Source organism: Eleutherodactylus coqui, chromosome 2 (assembly GCF_035609145.1).
Source record: "Eleutherodactylus coqui strain aEleCoq1 chromosome 2, aEleCoq1.hap1, whole genome shotgun sequence".
Taxonomy (NCBI): Eukaryota; Metazoa; Chordata; class Amphibia; order Anura; family Eleutherodactylidae; genus Eleutherodactylus; species Eleutherodactylus coqui.
In genome coordinates, this window is record NC_089838.1 from 154002404 (window position 1) to 154021502 (window position 19099).

Consider the following 19099-nt stretch of genomic DNA (forward strand, 5'->3'; position numbering starts at 1 on the left):
AATGTGTAGAGTACCCTTACATGGGACAACTGTCAGGGGGCACAAGCAAGAAAAAGAAATATCCGCGGATAACCTGTTTACTTATGTCCGGGGTCAGCAGCAGTGACCGGTCAATGTACAGGTTGCCCATTGTACGCACTACAGGCATTCATTGCCGTCTGATTTCATACTTCTTCATAATCCTTTTCCTTTGGGCATTAGCTGGAACATGCTTGTTTACTGACACCTGTCACTTTAATCTGCTTGTAATGGGATTTAGAGCCACAAGTGTTGCGCCCCCCCAGGCCATCCTCCTTGGATCACCTAAACGTACTGTTCTCTTCTTATACACAAACTTTGGGAAACCTGTCAGCCTAGGGATGCGGACGAGGAGAGGCTATCGGGACCCACATAACTGACTCCAAGTCTTGTTTCAAGCAGATTTTCAAATTAAGATAAATGGTCATCAATATCCTGTTTCCCACTAATGACACGTCGGAGTACTCTATCTGATAGATGGGACATGGGGCCTCATCTATGGATTAGTTGGGGCAGGGTGCCACTCTTCAAGAAGTGAATCATTTCTTAGGCCAAGGGCACATCGGCATTTTACGGGCGTATTCATGTGTATGTAATACGGACGAGTGTTTCCAGACTTGATGAAGGGTCTAGTGACCTGAACTCGGCACAACAAAGATCCCTACGATGCTTTTAGTTCAGGTCAGTATTCTCATGCCTGTAATACACTCTGGCCTAATGCTGAAACTCTGCATGGGATCCACATTAGTTGGGTATCGCGAATCAATGAACGTCTCAGTTGGCCATACCAATCTAATAAACATTATGTTTCGTTTTAATTCCAGTTTGAGTATATTTGACCTACAAACTGTGCCAGTTTAATGTGTAAGGTTATCCTTATGTGTTGTCATTAATGTAATCGTGACAAAACATGAATGTGTGTTAGGGAGCCATTAAAATAAATGAACTTCTGAAACGGCTCTGCATCAAGTTTCCAAATAACGAAAATCTGTAAGACTTTAGCCCTCTGTATAGGTAATTGGTAGAGAACTCGCCGAGCCCCAACCATATTACTGTATTTTCTAACATTCAGGAAGATGACTAATACCTACGTGAACACAGTAGTAGTACGCAAAATTATCTGGAAACAATTCAACTGCTACTTGTATACTACGTGTGGACGTTGAGGATCTAGGTGAACACTCAATGTATCCTGTACACTCCGTCATCTGTTTGTTTTTTTTGCTTTCTTTCGCTTTATCATTTTTCATTTTCTCCTGCAGTGCTTCCTACAGACTTGTCTTTGGTTACAGTTCGTTTTCTTGCGGAGAGACCTGGCAGATGTCCCAAGTGAAAGAACCTTTTTCTCCAGGGCCTACAGGGCCTGAACAAGATACTTCAGCTGAAGAAAGCCTCTTGATCTCCCGCACCCTGGGTAAGTCTCGGAGTCATTTATATGCTTGTCTTGTCTTCCTTACTTTTGTGCATTTCCTTGAATTTCATATAAAATCAACCCTAAAATATGTAAACAAATAAGTATCCTTCCCGGTAGGCGGATAGGCATGGTGTAGGTGTGAGCTCCCAGTCACCACCCTTCAGTGTGAAATGAAATCTCCAACAGTAACCAAGTATGACGAGGTTTGACCAGTAATGATTGTACAGTGTCCGGGTATGTGGGGGTACAGCCCTCTAAAAATACCAAAATTTGATATGCAATGCGGATTTTAAATCTACAGCATTTCAAATTATGCTGCAAATCCTCACTGTGGACTTCACCCGTTGCAATGCAAATAGTGAAATCTAAAACAAAGCTGTCGTGTTTTTGCAACATCTGGTGCTTTTGTTTTTTTTGTTTTTTTTTGCTACTGTGGATTTTCAGTAGATCTGCTGTGGAAGTCCATGGTTGACCCACCTTGTGGAAACATACCCTACATCTAGGAACCAGCATGATAATTTAATCACATTCATAAGAATGCAACATCTGATGGTTGAGCTTCTTCAGGACTTGCTTGGAGCGCACAGTGCTCTCTGAGTACATGGACTTGCTCATGGCACAAGGGCCGGGTCTTAAGCCTATTAATTTACACAGTGTGGTTTTCCCGGGGTTAATTAGGCAGCAGATTCTTTCATAAGGATTTCCCACATTAAGGGCTCATTCACACGAGCATGTGTCGGCCGGTGTTTTCACAGCCAGCCGATATACGCTACAGTCTGATGCATTGGATTCCAATGCATCAGATCACACAGGCGTATTCCCACGGCGTAAAAGTGCCCGGCCGGGTGCTTTTACTCCGGGCAGGAAGGATAGTCCTGGAAGTATCTTCCTGGCCTGACTGCAGCCGCTGCCATAGACCCCTATGGGAGCCAATGACAGCGGCCGGAGAAGGGAGGGTGTTTAGCAGCATGACTGTTTAACTCCCTCCCCCTTCTCCTTTTCGCCCTTTGCCGCTGTTTGCAATGAGAGGGGGTAGGGCAGGGGCGGTGATGTTTAACAAGTAAATTGTAGTGTATAGGGGTATGTGTACACATAGCATAAGTATTCTGCATTTAAATCCACATTGAAGTCTGCATATGACTTAATTGCGGATTGTGAACCTCTGTGAACCCTTTACATGCCGCGCATCAACATTAATTGCAGCATGTAACAGTGGAGATCAATGTTCTAGCTCGTGAGGCGGGCTATCAGTCACAGCCGGCTCCAGCTGCAGATGGCACAGTCTCAGCTTCTGGTACATGCCATGCACAGAACATACTTTAACGTCCTGTTGCCTTAAGTTTCTGTCCTGGCTGCCTGGTACTTATGTGTTGTGGCGTTAAGGGGTTAAAGGGTTTTTCCCATGACTTAAAACTGCTTTATAACGACTTTATCCTTCCTGGTTGTTGGTGTATAAGCACATGTGACTGATACAGCCAATCACTGACTCTAGAAGGTCACAAATGTGGCGGATGATTGGCTGCAGTAGTCACATGTCCTGGTCAGCAGCAACCAGGAAAGGCAGAGTGGTTGTGAAGAGATAACGCTTCCATTCTGCTATGTTGCATGGCTTATATATTATGTTATACTTGTGTTTACCGTTTTTGTATGCAATGTAGTTGTTCCTACTTTGTACACAAACTGTTTTGATAAGCAGCCCCTGTGCCAGTACTATCGCTCTGAACACTTACACTTCTGTTAAGGCTTTCCACGGCAATTCTGCCTGTTTGTTCAGTTTTCGGAACAGAAAAATTAAAGGTTTCTGTTTTTCCCCATTGGTTTAATTGGATTTTACAAAAAAAATAGAAAGCTTTCAGCTTTCCTCCTTTCCGTTAAAACCGGCTGTGTGATCATCGCTACACTGTGTCCATGACTCCGATAGAAGTCTACAGCTTCTGAGTTATGGAAATGGTGTCTGTAAGTCACTCATTGTTGGACTTCTATATTAGACTTTTTAAATGAGACTACGCCCCCTTTATTGTCCAAACGTCCATCTCATCCAAAGGTTTGGTCAAAACAATTTCAATCAAAAACTTTATCTAATAATTAAAACTTATCTTGTAAAAGTGACACATTTCTGGCACCACTTCCCGCGCTCTTAGTTGTAAGGGTACCAGACTTTGCCAGAAATGTGTCAGTAGGATTTTTGTATCGTGGTGGTCACTTTTACAAGATAAGTTTTAATATTAGTTAAGAAAAGCTTTAGATTTTTAATTGTTTTGACCAAACTTTTGGATGAATTGAACCTTTGTACAATATTCGGGTTAACACTGGTTAAGCGAGCCCGTGCTCTGTCCTCTTTGGTTTTGGCTAGTGGACTGGATATTTTCTCTATTTACCATACTTGTCTTAGGCCGCCTGCAGACGGGCGGAAATCCCGCGGCGGTATTTCCCGCGGGATTTCCGCCACTGAAAGTCTGCATAGGAGTGCATTACAATACGCACTCCTATGCAGACGGCCGCGGTTTGGCCGCGCGAAATCTCGCGCGGCAAACAAACTGCGGCATGTCCTATTTTTGTGCGGAGCTCGCACTCACCCGGCCGCCGGCTCCAGTCTGCGCATGGGCCGGCTGCGCGGCAGCCGGCACATGAAAGAGCCGGGGCCGCCAGGCGCGGGTGAGTACGCGCTCATCACTGCAGGCTCTCGGGTCGGGTCCCGCGGCGAGAATTCTCGCCGCCGGATCCGACCCGCTCGTCTGCAGGCGGCCTTAGTGCCTACTTTGGCTTAAGTGAAGGGGCCGAATACTGTTTGTATTTAACACTTTGAAGAGAACCTATTATCTTCCTTTATGCTGTCCTTGCTGATTTCACTGGTCTGTCACTTATGGGCTAATTTTTATGCCGTTTTTGAGAATTTACACATTGATCCTACAGTGAAGAGTCACTCCCCGCAGTTAACCATTTATCACTATGCACTGTCAATCACATGCATTAGTGTGAGATTATCCTAGAAGTGACAGATCGCTGAAGATGAGAGGTTCTCTTACTGTCTGTAGTAGTTTGGGCGTCATTGTTTCCCTTGTAGGACGTTGCTGTACGGTCTTCCATGGATAACATGTAGACAGGTCTGTGATCTGCTATCTGTATTGCTGCCCGCCGGGAGCAGTGGGGCCTGGGATGTAAGCTGCGGCTCGGTGGAGTTGCTGTCAGGGTTACAGTTGCTGCTCAGCCCCTTCAGTTTGGAAGGCCCCTCTGGCAGGTCTGTTGTGCTGTGTGAAGTCATGAGTTAATGTCTTTGGCTTCCTAGTAACTGATTATAAAGCTGAAATGCCAGATGTGTACAGGAAATAGTGGTGAATATAAAGTGTATCTTTCTCTGAAACATTAGGGCATTTTCTGAACAAAAGTTCATTTCATTATTTATTTACTGGGCTTCCAGTCAAGCTGGTTTCCAGAGTTCTGCTTTGTTGATTTGGGAGGCCCTCGTTTCAGATTTCTGCAAGATTTTTATTATCTCACTGCTTGGATGGCAACTTTCTGGACTTGTGTGAGCTTTGTCACTGGTAAGGAATGTTGATATAGAAAGAATTACTTTGTGCTTTTTCTTTTTTTTTTCTTTCTCCTTTTGTAATGTTTGCTCTGTCATAAAGGTATGCTTGTGCATTTACTGTCTACAGAGGTATTCCCTGGTTTACTTTTCTTACTTATCCACAGAACAGATAGAAAAGTCTGATCAGTTGGGGGTTCACCACTTCCACCAATGCCGAGAGCGACCGTACCATGTCCCCCTCTTCTCCTCACCGAGAAGGAGCTTGAATGGAGCGAAAGCGGAGCATGTGCACCGCTCCTGCATTCATTTCAATCGGATTACTGGAGATAGTCCAGTGCAAGCACATTTCCCGGCTGCCCTCTAGAGGGGGTGCAGTGAAGAAGAGTGGGGATCGTGGCCCTCTATCTCTCAGGATTGGTGGTGGGCACAGCGGTGAGACCTCCCCCCCGCAATCCTTCTACCTCCTAATCCATCAAACCTTCATCGCTTAAGTTTCTCATTACTGGGGGCCCCAACTGTCAGTAGAACATGGGTCTGAGCCCCCTGTTTCCCCTCACAGCATGAGCACGGTAAGGAGGGGCAGCCTTGCACCAAGTCCGTGAGACAGTCTGAGACAACAGTGCTTGGCTGTTTCTAGCCAAAACATAGACATTGAATGGAATGGCAGGCACAGCCTCGACTGTCGCTCCAGTCAGTCTCCTCTTTGCAGTTGTGCATTGAGGAGGAACAAGGGCAGTCTAATATTTGGTAAGCCTAAAACCTACAGTAAACAATTAGGATAGTGATTCCTAACCTTTCCCATCCAGTGAACCCATATCCTACTGTAGCTCAACAAACCTTACTACAACTTCTAGTTAGGGTGCCTTCAGACTTGCCATCGCGTTATCGTTGCATTTTTTTTAATGTGAACGTCAGTAGGACTTTCTAATGTTAAAAATGCATTGCATATAAAACACAAGTTTGTGCTTTGTGATTTTTGTGCAATGCATTTTTAACATTGGTAAGTCCTATTGACATTCATGTTAAGAAATGCAGCTATATCGCGATTGCAAGTGTGAAGGCACCCTAAGGCGTTACATTATGTAGCGTTACTTTCTGCCTGGATTTGCGGACTGTGTTACTCGGAGCATTCAGAAGGCTGAGATTAGGTAACTATCTATGGCAAAATTCACATCTACACTAGCGATTCCGCTTTCCTGCCATGTTATGGGAGCAGAAAGACGCAATCCCCTGGATGAACGGATCCAACAGACCCCATTGACTATAACGGGGTCCTTCCGGTTCCTGCATCTGTCTGGCATTTTAACTTGACAAAAAAGCCCTGCATGCACGACTTTTTGGTCCGGCATTTGTGCTGAATTTGCGCTGCAGACCGACTGGCGCCTCCGACACAGATGTGAATAGAGCCTATGCTGTAAATGATATAGCTCTTGTTGATGCCGACTTCTGGGGGATTACTAATCGTATTCCTTGGAACAATAGGATTTCACGGAACCCAGTTGGAGAACTGTTTGTTATATTAGTCAGCATTGATTTTCCAAATATATCCAATTTCTGACGGAGTGTATGCAGCTTTATTAAGCAATAGACATGTGCTTCTTGCTCTTCTGTAGGGGGACTGGCACAAATGTGTACTATGGAGTTGCTGGTTATACAATTCATGTACATATGTGTGTGTTTACTATCCTCCTAACGGCATCCTGAATGTCTGACGTATTGGGTACATGCTATGCAGCAGGCATTTAGTCTAGGGGTACGTATGACTTTAACCCCAACACAGTATTCACTTCCATTAGTGTGCAGCATATTGTGATCTTTGACTGTGCAAACCTGTGTCGCTGCCAAAATCTCCTTGTAGCCTAGCCTTGCACCTCATGCAGGTTTATGACATTGAAGGCTAATGCATTTTATGGCAATACAGGTCCACTTCTGCTTAAAAAATAAAAAAAAAATTGGTTACAATACATACAATTGCAAATTAATTGGTTTGAAGCTTGCATGAAACAAAATTAGATCACCCTTCATCTACAGGTCACATATGGTGGCTTTTTGCAGTTTTAGTGCCTTTTGAATTGTTTAATGTGTTTCATTGGTGATGTGTGAGAACTGGAGAAAGCACACCTTTATGTCTGCCCTATGTAATCGTGGTATGGTGTCTAAAATGAAAAGATATTAAAGGGGTTCTGTCATTCTATACGTGCCTATTCCTCCCCCGTCAGTCTTCTTACCAGATCTTCTCCTCACCGATCTTCTCCTGACTCCTCCAGTGCCCCCGGGTCACCTCACCGCAAGCCATCCGGATCCTCTTCTTCCTGTGACGAAGCGTACATTGCCGGCATTCTGCTTCCTGCAGGGCACTGTATGCTACGTAACTAGTGACATAACGTTTACTGCCTAGCAGGGAATGCTGAATCCTCAGCAACCTGCTTTAAAAAAAAATTAAATTAAATCTGGTTATTTGTATAGTGTTAACTTATTCCACAGCGCTTTCAGGAAATTTTTTATTTATTACCCCCCCATCCCAAGCTGGGTACCCATTTTACCGACCTCGGAAGGATGGAAGGCTGAGTCAACTTTGAGCCGGCTTTAGTGTGCATGCACAATGTCTCGCTGCTAGTGTTTCATATACTATATGAAACACTAGGGGCAAGATATTGTGCATGCTTGCTAAAGCAGGCAGCCAAGGACTTGGTATTCTCTGCTAGGCAGTGAAGGCTACATCACTCAGAATGTTCACTGCCCTGCAGGAAGTGAACTGCAGCTAATAGATGCTCCAAAACCGGAAGAAGAGGATCCGGCCGTCTAGAGGTGACGTAGCCCGAAGAAAATCGGTGAGGTGAAGATGCAGTAAGAAGACTGACGAGGGAGGAATAGGTAAGTATAGAATTTTTTTTTTCTAATGACAGAACCCCTTTAAGGTGATTTACTAAGAAAAATTCATCCGAATTTTGGTGCAAATTGTACCAAAAATTGTAGTACTTTGAGTGTGCCAAATTTATGTTTGGACAACTTTTTACATCTAGCTTGACAGTTTTTAAAAAGTGAATAATAAAAGTTGTAAAACAAGTCATGTTTGACGGACAGGGGCCATTTTTGGTGCAAAATAGTAGTAAACGTATGTAAGCCACGGCATGGTGTAAGATCTCCTGCACCACACGAGCGGGTCGGACCCCGATGCAGGATTCCCGCAGCGGAGTTCGACCCAATGCCCGGTTGGTGACCCCAGCTTACCTGTCCTGCACACACTGTGGATGTGTCGGCACTCTCACGCATGTGCTTGCTGCCAGCTCTGAGGGGATGGCGCTTATCCTGCAATACTTCCGCAGTGCTCACTGCGAAATTATAGCGGGGCGGGCGGCTTCCATTTACTTCAATGGAAGCTGGCCATGTGTAACCCGTACAAAATCGCAGCATGCTGCGATTTATTCTCCGTAAGCGAAAAATCGCAATCGATTACTGCTCGTGGAGATGAAAGGGTGTTTGGCCACTGAATACTATGGGCTGTATTTGCTGCGGAGTCTGGAGGGGGCGACCACCATGGACTCTGCAATGCAAATACGCTCGTGTACAGGTGGCCTAAGGAAGAGAAAAGTATCACAATTAAAAAAAAAAGAAAAATCTATCTTTTAACATTACTGATAAATCTCCCCGTTGGTCCCAATGTTAAGTCTTTACAAGGTGTAGAACAATAGTAAGCAGTAGAGGAAGTGCCTAGACATTGCCAAACCTGAAAGCCGTGTTTTACATGTTGCAGCGTGGGATGTTCTGGTGACAGGCAGGATACTACAGTAGTCACTTCTTATACGTGAACTGGAGTTTTCCGTATCATTGGTGTCCTCAGGCAATTTCAGTTTTAGATTCTCGTTGCACATAAGATCTGTCCCGGCCTCCCCTGGATGGACACCAACCATGATGTTGTTGGTGACTGTGAATGATGAAGATTGAACATAAGTGAACTCGTCTTCGTTGCCAGGATTGTCTTACACCAGTTAAATCTGCTGGCTGTTTCAGCATCAGGTGTCTTATTCCATATGAGACATCTTGCGTAAAAGGACCTTTAGTTGTTTGACAGTCGGGCACATAAGCGTCTGACAGACCTCTGTGAAGTCAGCACCCCATCTTTCAAAAAAGTTATTTTTTTTATGAGTTCTGGATGCACCCCAAAGAGTTCTAGAGTTCCCTATTAATTTTTAAAATAGTTCTAGCGAATTAGGCAAAAAAATCAACAAATGTATCTCTGCGGTGCTAACTTCCAAAAATGATATTAATAAATCAGCGAGAACTTTGTAAATATGGGTATTAGAGCTTCGAGCATTAAGAGTTTTCTTCAGAACTCTTGAGGTGCTACCCAGAACTCTTATAAAATCGCGGGATTTCCCAAAAATTTTTTTTACACATAATAACTGAAATTTTTTTGATCCGGCATTTAAAAATCAGCGAGAACTTTATAAACATTGGTTCTAGAGCTTCGAGCATTAAGAGTTTTCTTCAGAACTCTTGAGGTGCTACCCAGAACTCTTATAAAATCGCGGGATTTCCCAAAAATTTTTTTTACCCATAACTGAAATTTTTCTGATCTGGCATTTGAAAATCAGCGAGAACTTTGTAAATATTGGTTCTAGAGCTTCGAGCATTCAGAGTTTTCTTCAGAACTCTTGAGGTGCTACCCAGAACTCTTATAAAATCGCGGGATTTCCCAAAAATTTTTTACACATAACTGAAATTTTTGGATCCAGCATTTGAAAATCAGCGAGAACTTTGTAAATATTGGTTCTAGAGCTTCAAGCATTAAGAGTTTTCTTCAGAACTCTTGAGGTGCTACCCAGAACTCTTATAAAATCGCGGGATTTCCCAAAAATTTTTTACACATAACTGAAATTTTTGGATCCAGCATTTGAAAATCAGCGAGAACTTTGTAAATATTGGTTCTAGAGCTTCAAGCATTAAGAGTTTTCTTCAGAACTCTTGAGGTGCTACCCAGAACTCTTATAAAATCGCGGGATTTCCCAAAAATTTTTTTTACCCATAACTGAAATTTTTCTGATCTAGCATTTGAAAATCAGCAAGAACTTTGTAAATATTGGTTCTAGAGTTTCGGGCATTAAGAGTTTTCTTCAGAACTCTTGAGGTGCTACCCAGAACTCTTATAAAATCGCGGGATTTCCCAAAATTTTTTTTTTACCCATAACTGAAATTTTTTTGATCCGGCATTTGAAAATCAGCAAGAACTTTGTAAATATTGGATCTAGAGCTTCAAGCATTGAGTTTTCTTCAGAACTCTTGAGGTGCTACCCAGAACTCGTATAAAATCGCGGGATTTCCCAAAAATTTTTTACACATAACTGAAATTTTTGGATCCAGTATTTGAAAATCAGCGAGAACTTTGTAAATATTGGTTCTAGAGTTTCAGGCATTAAGAGTTTTCTTCAGAACTCTTGAGGTGCTACCCAGAACTCTTATAAAATCGCAGGATTTCCCAAAAAAGTATTTACACATAATAACTGTAATATTTGGAGCCGGCATTTGAAAATCAGCGAGAACTTTGTAAATATTGGTTCTAGAGCTTTGAGAATTCAGAGTTTTCTTCAGAACTCTTGAGGTGCTACCCAGAACTCTTATAAAATCGCAGGATTTCCCCAAAATTTTTTTTTACACATAACTGAAATTTTTTTGATCCGGCATTTGAAAATCAGCGAGAACTTTGTAAATATTGGTTCTAGAGCTTCAAGCATTAAGAGTTTTCTTCAGAACTCTTGAGGTGCTACCCAGAACTCTTATAAAATCGCGGGATTTCCCAAAAATTTTTTTTACACATAATAACTGAAATTTTTTTGATCCGGCATTTAAAAATCAGCGAGAACTTTATAAACATTGGTTCTAGAGCTTCGAGCATTAAGAGTTTTCTTCAGAACTCTTGAGGTGCTACCCAGAACTCTTATAAAATCGCGGGATTTCCCAAAAATTTTTTTTACCCATAACTGAAATTTTTCTGATCTGGCATTTGAAAATCAGCGAGAACTTTGTAAATATTGGTTCTAGAGCTTCAAGCATTAAGAGTTTTCTTCAGAACTCTTGAGGTGCTACCCAGAACTCTTATAAAATCGCGGGATTTCCCAAAAATTTTTTACACATAACTGAAATTTTTGGATCCAGCATTTGAAAATCAGCGAGAACTTTGTAAATATTGGTTCTAGAGCTTCAAGCATTAAGAGTTTTCTTCAGAACTCTTGAGGTGCTACCCAGAACTCTTATAAAATCGCGGGATTTCCCAAAAATTTTTTACACATAACTGAAATTTTTGGATCCAGCATTTGAAAATCAGCGAGAACTTTGTAAATATTGGTTCTAGAGTTTCGGGCATTAAGAGTTTTCTTCAGAACTCTTGAGGTGCTACCCAGAACTCTTATAAAATCGCGGGATTTCCCCAACATTTTTTTTACCCATAACTGAAATTTTTCTGATCTGGCACTTGAAAATCAGCGAGAACTTTGTAAATATTGGTTCTAGAGCTTTGAGCATTAAGAGTTTTCTTCAGAACTCTTGAGGTGCTACCCAGAACTCTTATAAAATCGCAGGATTTCCCAAAAAATTATTTACACTTAATAACTGTAATATTTGGAGCCGGCACTTGAAAATCAGCGAGAACTTTGTAAATATTGGTTCTAGAGCTTCGAGCATTCAGAGTTTTCTTCAGAACTCTTGAGGTGCTACCCAGAACTCTTATAAAATCGCGGGATTTCCCAAAAATTTTTTACACATAACTGAAATTTTTGGATCCAGCATTTGAAAATCAGCGAGAACTTTGTAAATATTGGTTCTAGAGTTTCGGGCATTAAGAGTTTTCTTCAGAACTCTTGAGGTGCTACCCAGAACTCTTATAAAATCGCGGGATTTCCCAAAAATTTTTTTTACCCATAACTGAAATTTTTCTGATCTGGCACTTGAAAATCAGCGAGAACTTTGTAAATATTGGTTCTAGAGCTTTGAGCATTAAGAGTTTTCTTCAGAACTCTTGAGGTGCTACCCAGAACTCTTATAAAATCGCAGGATTTCCCAAAAAATTATTTACACATAATAACTGTAATATTTGGAGCCGGCATTTGAAAATCAGCGAGAACTTTGTAAATATTGGTTCTAGAGCTTCGAGCATTAAGAGTTTTCTTCAGAACTCTTGAGGTGCTACCCAGAACTCTTATAAAATCGCGGGATTTCCCCAAAATTTTTTTTACCCATAACTGAAATTTTTCTGATCTGGCACTTGAAAATCAGCGAGAACTTTGTAAATATTGGTTCTAGAGCTTTGAGCATTAAGAGTTTTCTTCAGAACTCTTGAGGTGCTACCCAGAACTCTTATAAAATCGCGGGATTTCCCAAAAATTTTTTACACATAACTGAAATTTTTGGATCCAGCATTTGAAAATCAGCGAGAACTTTGTAAATATTGGTTCTAGAGTTTCGGGCATTAAGAGTTTTCTTCAGAACTCTTGAGGTGCTACCCAGAACTCTTATAAAATCGCGGGATTTCCCCAACATTTTTTTTACCCATAACTGAAATTTTTCTGATCTGGCACTTGAAAATCAGCGAGAACTTTGTAAATATTGGTTCTAGAGCTTTGAGCATTAAGAGTTTTCTTCAGAACTCTTGAGGTGCTACCCAGAACTCTTATAAAATCGCAGGATTTCCCAAAAAATTATTTACACATAATAACTGTAATATTTGGAGCCGGCACTTGAAAATCAGCGAGAACTTTGTAAATATTGGTTCTAGAGCTTCGAGCATTCAGAGTTTTCTTCAGAACTCTTGAGGTGCTACCCAGAACTCTTATAAAATCGCGGGATTTCCCAAAAATTTTTTACACATAACTGAAATTTTTGGATCCAGCATTTGAAAATCAGCGAGAACTTTGTAAATATTGGTTCTAGAGTTTCGGGCATTAAGAGTTTTCTTCAGAACTCTTGAGGTGCTACCCAGAACTCTTATAAAATCGCGGGATTTCCCAAAAATTTTTTACACATAACTGAAATTTTTGGATCCAGCATTTGAAAATCAGCGAGAACTTTGTAAATATTGGTTCTAGAGTTTCGGGCATTAAGAGTTTTCTTCAGAACTCTTGAGGTGCTACCCAGAACTCTTATAAAATCGCGGGATTTCCCAAAAATTTTTTTTACCCATAACTGAAATTTTTCTGATCTGGCACTTGAAAATCAGCGAGAACTTTGTAAATATTGGTTCTAGAGCTTTGAGCATTAAGAGTTTTCTTCAGAACTCTTGAGGTGCTACCCAGAACTCTTATAAAATCGCGGGATTTCCCAAAAATTTTTTTTACACATAACTGACATTTTTCTGATCTGGCATTTGAAAATCAGCGAGAACTTTGTAAATATTGGTTCTAGAGCTTCGAGCATTCAGAGTTTTCTTCAGAACTCTTGAGGTGCTACCCAGAACTCTTATAAAATCGCGGGATTTCCCAAAAATTTTTTACACATAACTGAAATTTTTGGATCCAGCATTTGAAAATCAGCGAGAACTTTGTAAATATTGGTTCTAGAGTTTCGGGCATTAAGAGTTTTCTTCAGAACTCTTGAGGTGCTACCCAGAACTCTTATAAAATCGCGGGATTTCCCAAAAATTTTTTTTACCCATAACTGAAATTTTTCTGATCTGGCACTTGAAAATCAGCGAGAACTTTGTAAATATTGGTTGTAAAAGCCGCCGCGGGTTTTGCAGCGGCGGTACTCCTGGCGGAAATCTTGCGGTTTTTCGCTGCGGCCAAACCGCGAGATTTCCGCCAAGCATCCACCCTGTGAGAACCCAGCCTAAAGGTTTTGTACTTAACTGTAGTGTTAGACTTAGAGACTTCGGCGTTATTTAGAAGTGTTTAACTAGATAAAACAAACTGCCTTAAAGGGGTTGTCTCGCGGCAGCAAGTGGGGTTATACACTTCTGTATGGCCATATTAATGCACTTTGTAATATACATCGTGCATTAAATATGAGCCATACAGAAGTAATTCACTTACCTGCTCCGTTGCTGGCGTCCCCGTCGCCATGGATCCGTCTAATTCTGATGTCTTCTTGTTTTTTAGACGCGCTTGCGCTGTGCGGTCTTCTCCCCTTCAGCTCGGTCCAGGCACGAGCGGTGTTCTGGCCCCGCCCCCTTCTACGCGTCATCGCATAGCTCCGCCCCGTCACGTGTGCAGATTCCAGCCAATCAGGAGGCTGGAATTGGCAATGGACCGCACAGAGCCCACGGTGCACCATGGGAGAAGACCAGCGGTGCATCGTGGGTGAAGATCCCGGCGGCCATCTTGGTGAAGGAAGAAGAAGGAAGACGTGGCAGAGTGGGGATTCGGGTAAGTAATAAAAAATTTTTTTTTTAAACACATCCCTTGGGGTTGTCCTGCGCCGAACCGGGGGCCTATGGGGAAAAAAAAAAAAAAACCCCGTTTCGGCGCGAGACAACCCCTTTAAGATAAGAGACCGTTCTATGAATAATGAAGACAACGAATGTATATTTTTATGTTGTTTATTTGTTGACATCTTAAAATATTATTGTATTCATTACATATGCATGGCAGAATAATAAAATCCTTTTGAACCATAAAATCGCGGGATTTCCCCCAAATTTTTCTTACAAATAACAACTTTGTAAAAACTTTACAATAAAATGATTTACACCTAATAACTTGAGTTTACACATATTAACTAAGCGTTCTGGTCAGAACTATTGAGAAATTCTTGATTATTTTCGTTACGGGATAAACTCTTACTTTTATCAACATACATTATTAAATGTGGCTCAATTGGTTCATCATCTAGTGCGACTCTTCTTTTAGTCAACATATCGTCGTACATGTACCAAGTAGTTGGGTCATAAATGTATGCTGTGTAATGCCCATTATTCTCATCAGTTGCGTATTGATGATAAGATACTGCACCAGCTATGGTGTATTGCTGCTCATTAAGCTGTACAGTTTTTGGTACAGAGCCTAGAGTTGCACGGTGTTTTTGGATACCAATTGAAACTGCGTATTTGTTATCTGTAAATACAGTGCAGTCTATAAGTAAGTGCGATTTAAAATCATATTCTTCATATATGATTTGATGGCACTTTTTGCAAGTCCATTCTTGTACTAAATTTGCGTCTACTATAGAATTCTGTAGTTCTGAAAAACCCTTTTGCAATAAGATATCGACGTTAATTGAAATTACAGGAATATTTTGTACATGTTCATGATTGCAATCATCACATTTTCTTTTTATGATCAGACTAGGAAAATCTGCAAATAAATATTCCGTAAGATGTGCGACGTTACAATTAGCGTTTAAATGCATAACATTTCTTCGATTAGATTTTATTTCGAAAATTGGTACATTCCGGAGAATTTTTGTACGTTCTTGATAGGTATTGCTTGTAAGGTTTTTCTTTATAAGCGAAATACTTTTGGCAAAGTTACAAAACTCATTATTCTTGGTAGTAATAATGTCATCATAAGCGGGATTTGTGACTATTGCATTTGTGACTATTTGAGTGAGAGAATCGAATGCACAGGTTTCACGAACCACGATGAAGTCATCACCGCAACGAGATCCTTTAAGTAAACTACCGTTTTTTAATAATGGGATGGTAACCCTTTGCAGAGTTTGCATGTGATCCCAATCTGGGCAGTCATCGAGATAAGTTGATTTTTGTTTTTTTACCTTCCGATCTGTTTGTTTTTTATCAATTTCATCTTTGCTGGATTCCTTTTTAGTTAATCCCCTCCAATTTTCCACGGCATCCCACATGTTCTCAGTATTTATTGATGCTTCCATTGCATGCGTCATAATATCATTACTAAGCAAAGTCTTGCCGTGTAACCAGTCGATGTGTCGAACAATAAATTTATCGACTCGTGTTGGCAATTCGCCTTTAAATGTTCTATGTTTCAAGTCTGCGAATGCTGCTTCGACAGCTGAGGAGGTAGCTATTTCTTTCTCGCAGGAAAAATGGGAATGCATAATAGCTGTCCACAATGGCAAATAAGAAATCAGTTGTTTTAATTTATTTGCGGCTTGTGGATTGTAAAATGCATTAACGACAGAACCCGACGTTGCCTTCGCTGCTACAGTTTCTGCCGACTCGAAAATAAATTTTGCCCATTCTGTCCATCCAGAATTTTCAGATAGAAAATCTTCGTTGGAAACTGCCTCTAGGATTTCTTTTTCATCGTTTCTAGGATCTTCGATCAACGTCCCCTTAATAACATCGTTAATTGTTCTTAAATGAAATTCCGAATTAAGAAGTTTCGAATTTTCATCGCAGCCTATGTCTTCGCTCAATGCAACTATCATTATAGATGTTAATACAGCTTTTATATCTTGCACATTTCTCATTTTGTAAACATGGCCGATGCTTCTCAAATAAAATTGTCGAACTTTTGTCACTTTACCGCGAAGGCAGTCCCACCTAGCAATAATGCGAATAAAATGACTAACATCCAGTCTAATATAACAATTTGGCATTTTTTCTCTTTTTTCTAAAACTATAATGTTATATAAAACTTGCAGATAATCATGTGTATCCGCGCAATTTGCAAATGCTTTTGACACCGCCATTAAAAGAGCTTTGCTAAAATCTATAACCACCATTCGTGGTGAAGGTGCTCCATCTGCCAAAATCGACAAGAAGAAATAAGTTATCATTGCGGCATCTTGTTTCGTTGATACCATTTGAAACACCGGAGTGCTGTTTGTCTCCGTTGCTAGCACACATTGATAAAGATAAATGTGAGGACTTTTCTCATTGTTTGCAAGCTTCAACCTTTTTGCAAAGCTACCTGTTGCATCAATCGTTAAAAAACTATTACAATTTTGATACGTAACAGTTTTGTATACTAACTTTTGCTCTTCTGTCCAATACATGCAGAAGAACGGATCAAGCCCTAGGTTACGTATAATACCTGCAAGAGACTCATATTTTGCCAAATTTAAATTAAGGATTGGATCGCTATATTTCAATTCGAGACGACGGTCCAATTCCTGTTGCTTTGCTTTTCGGAGCACTGTAGTATTATATAATATCGGTGGAATTGGATCACCAGCGTCCATTAAATGTTTTGCCTCGTTTGTTCTCCATGTGCTAGCATCTTGTTTTTTATCTAATAAATCTGATGCCATTTCCTGGCGCAGATATCCTTTCAATTGGCGTTTCTTTGTATGGAAAACTGTGGATTGGAAGTGTTTTAATTTACATTCAAATATTACATCAGCATTCTTTTTCGGCTTTTTCAATAAATAGCCGGAAAGTTTTGCTTTGCATTCTGTACATAAACCTATAAAGCGTATGTAATATTTAGATTGAATGCTCTTGAAAACTTTAGCATTTTTAAATGTAAATGCACATGGAATTTTTTGTTGTTCCCATATTTTGGAGGCAAATATGTGAGTCCATTTTCCAGGTTGCAGCAATAAATATTTACGATTAGAATATGTTTTTTTAGTAGGTTGTATAGTTTTCCAAATATTGTTGGAAAGGACAAAGGAAAATGTTATCTTTTCGGTAGTTACATTTGATACATCTGATAGCTCAAATGTATTGTCATCTAGTGAGTTATCTCTTTCTGTACTTGTGTTAACAATAAAAGCCCGCATCACATAATCTTTCATACCACTTCTATTGGTATTTAAAATTGTGTATATATGTTTTGGTGTAATAGCAGAGCCTAGATTATTCATGCAATCTGATATTTTCTTGAAAATATCATGAGACGGTGGCAATACTTTGCCATTTTCATCCACAGTCCTATACTCTGCTCTCCCCAACGTTTCACGTAGTTTCTCTCGATCATACATTATGTATTTCTCCTTTTTTGGAATGAAGGAATAGTTTCTGTTTAAGTGTCTGTATATTTATTAGCGGTTTCTTATTTCGGTGCAGAGCAGCTTTATTTCGGTGTTTAGCAGCCTTTATTCCAAGATACCTGTAACAAAACATAATTACGTAATAAATATTTAATTATATAACAAATCACACACACAAAATGTGCCTATAGAGAGCCCACTGGTGTCAGTGCTGGAGGTGAATCTGCTCTCCAGGGCCCTAAGGACCCCAGGAAAATCGTGGCCTACTAATAGGCCTGAAGCCGTGGCCTCAATGTATAGGCCACTGACAACTACACTTGCACTCTGGCCAGTAAGCAGCTAGCCAGCAGACGTCACCGGAGTCATCCAGAGCGCAGCAGGAGATGGCAGAGGGGATCTCTAGGCTCCCAGCGCAGCAATCAGAGCACCGGAGCCCGCCCATGGCAAGAACCTTCTCCTCCACCTCCCTTCTGCTAAATACCCGACTGCACTGAGAGACCTGTGCGCCCAGTGACAGGAGACCGATCTGTACTCACTGCTCCACAGCGAGGGGACATCCAGGTGTTGTTGAGGTGGAGAGTAAAGCATCCAAGAGTGCAGTGAGCAGGGACACCAGGACTCAGCACAAGGCACTGTAACATCAGTGCAAAACTTCAGCTTCTGACAATACATCTAGTGGCCAGACTTGGTATTGCAACAGAAGTTGCTTCTGACAATACATCTAGTGGCCAGACTTGGTATTGCAACAGAAGTTGCTTCTGACAATACATCTAGTGGCCAGACTTGGTATTGCAACAGATGTTGCTGCTGGCAATACATCTAAAATAAAACTTCTGTTTGGCCACTAGATGTATTGTCAGAAGCAACTTCTGTTGCAATACCAAGTCTGGCCACTAGATGTATTGTCAGAAGCTGAAGTTTTGCACTGATGTTACAGTGCCTTGTGCTGAGTCCTGGTGTCCCTGCTCACTGCACTCTTGGATGCTTTACTCTCCACCTCAACAACACCTGGATGTCCCCTCGCTGTGGAGCAGTGAGTACAGATCGGTCTCCTGTCACTGGGCGCACAGGTCTCTCAGTGCAGTCGGGTATTTAGCAGAAGGGAGGTGGAGGAGAAGGTTCTTGCCATGGGCGGGCTCCGGTGCTCTGATTGCTGCGCTGGGAGCCTAGAGATCCCCTCTGCCATCTCCTGCTGCGCTCTGGATGACTCCGGTGACGTCTGCTGGCTAGCTGCTTACTGGCCAGAGTGCAAGTGTAGTTGTCAGTGGCCTATACATTGAGGCCACGGCTTCAGG

At 41.3% G+C, this 19099-nt stretch overlaps 1 protein-coding gene across 2 annotated transcripts in view; it reads left to right on the top strand.

Annotated features, from left to right (window-relative positions):
• MDFIC (MyoD family inhibitor domain containing) overlaps window positions 1–19099 on the top strand; it is a 131459-nt gene that overhangs the window by 30775 nt on the left and 81585 nt on the right. For both annotated transcript variants that reach the window (XM_066591801.1, XM_066591802.1), the window contains exon 2: window positions 1281–1432. In XM_066591801.1, the coding sequence (XP_066447898.1) occupies window positions 1339–1432 (94 nt within the window). In that variant the 5' untranslated portion in view covers window positions 1281–1338. The remainder of the gene's footprint in view (window positions 1–1280; window positions 1433–19099) is intronic.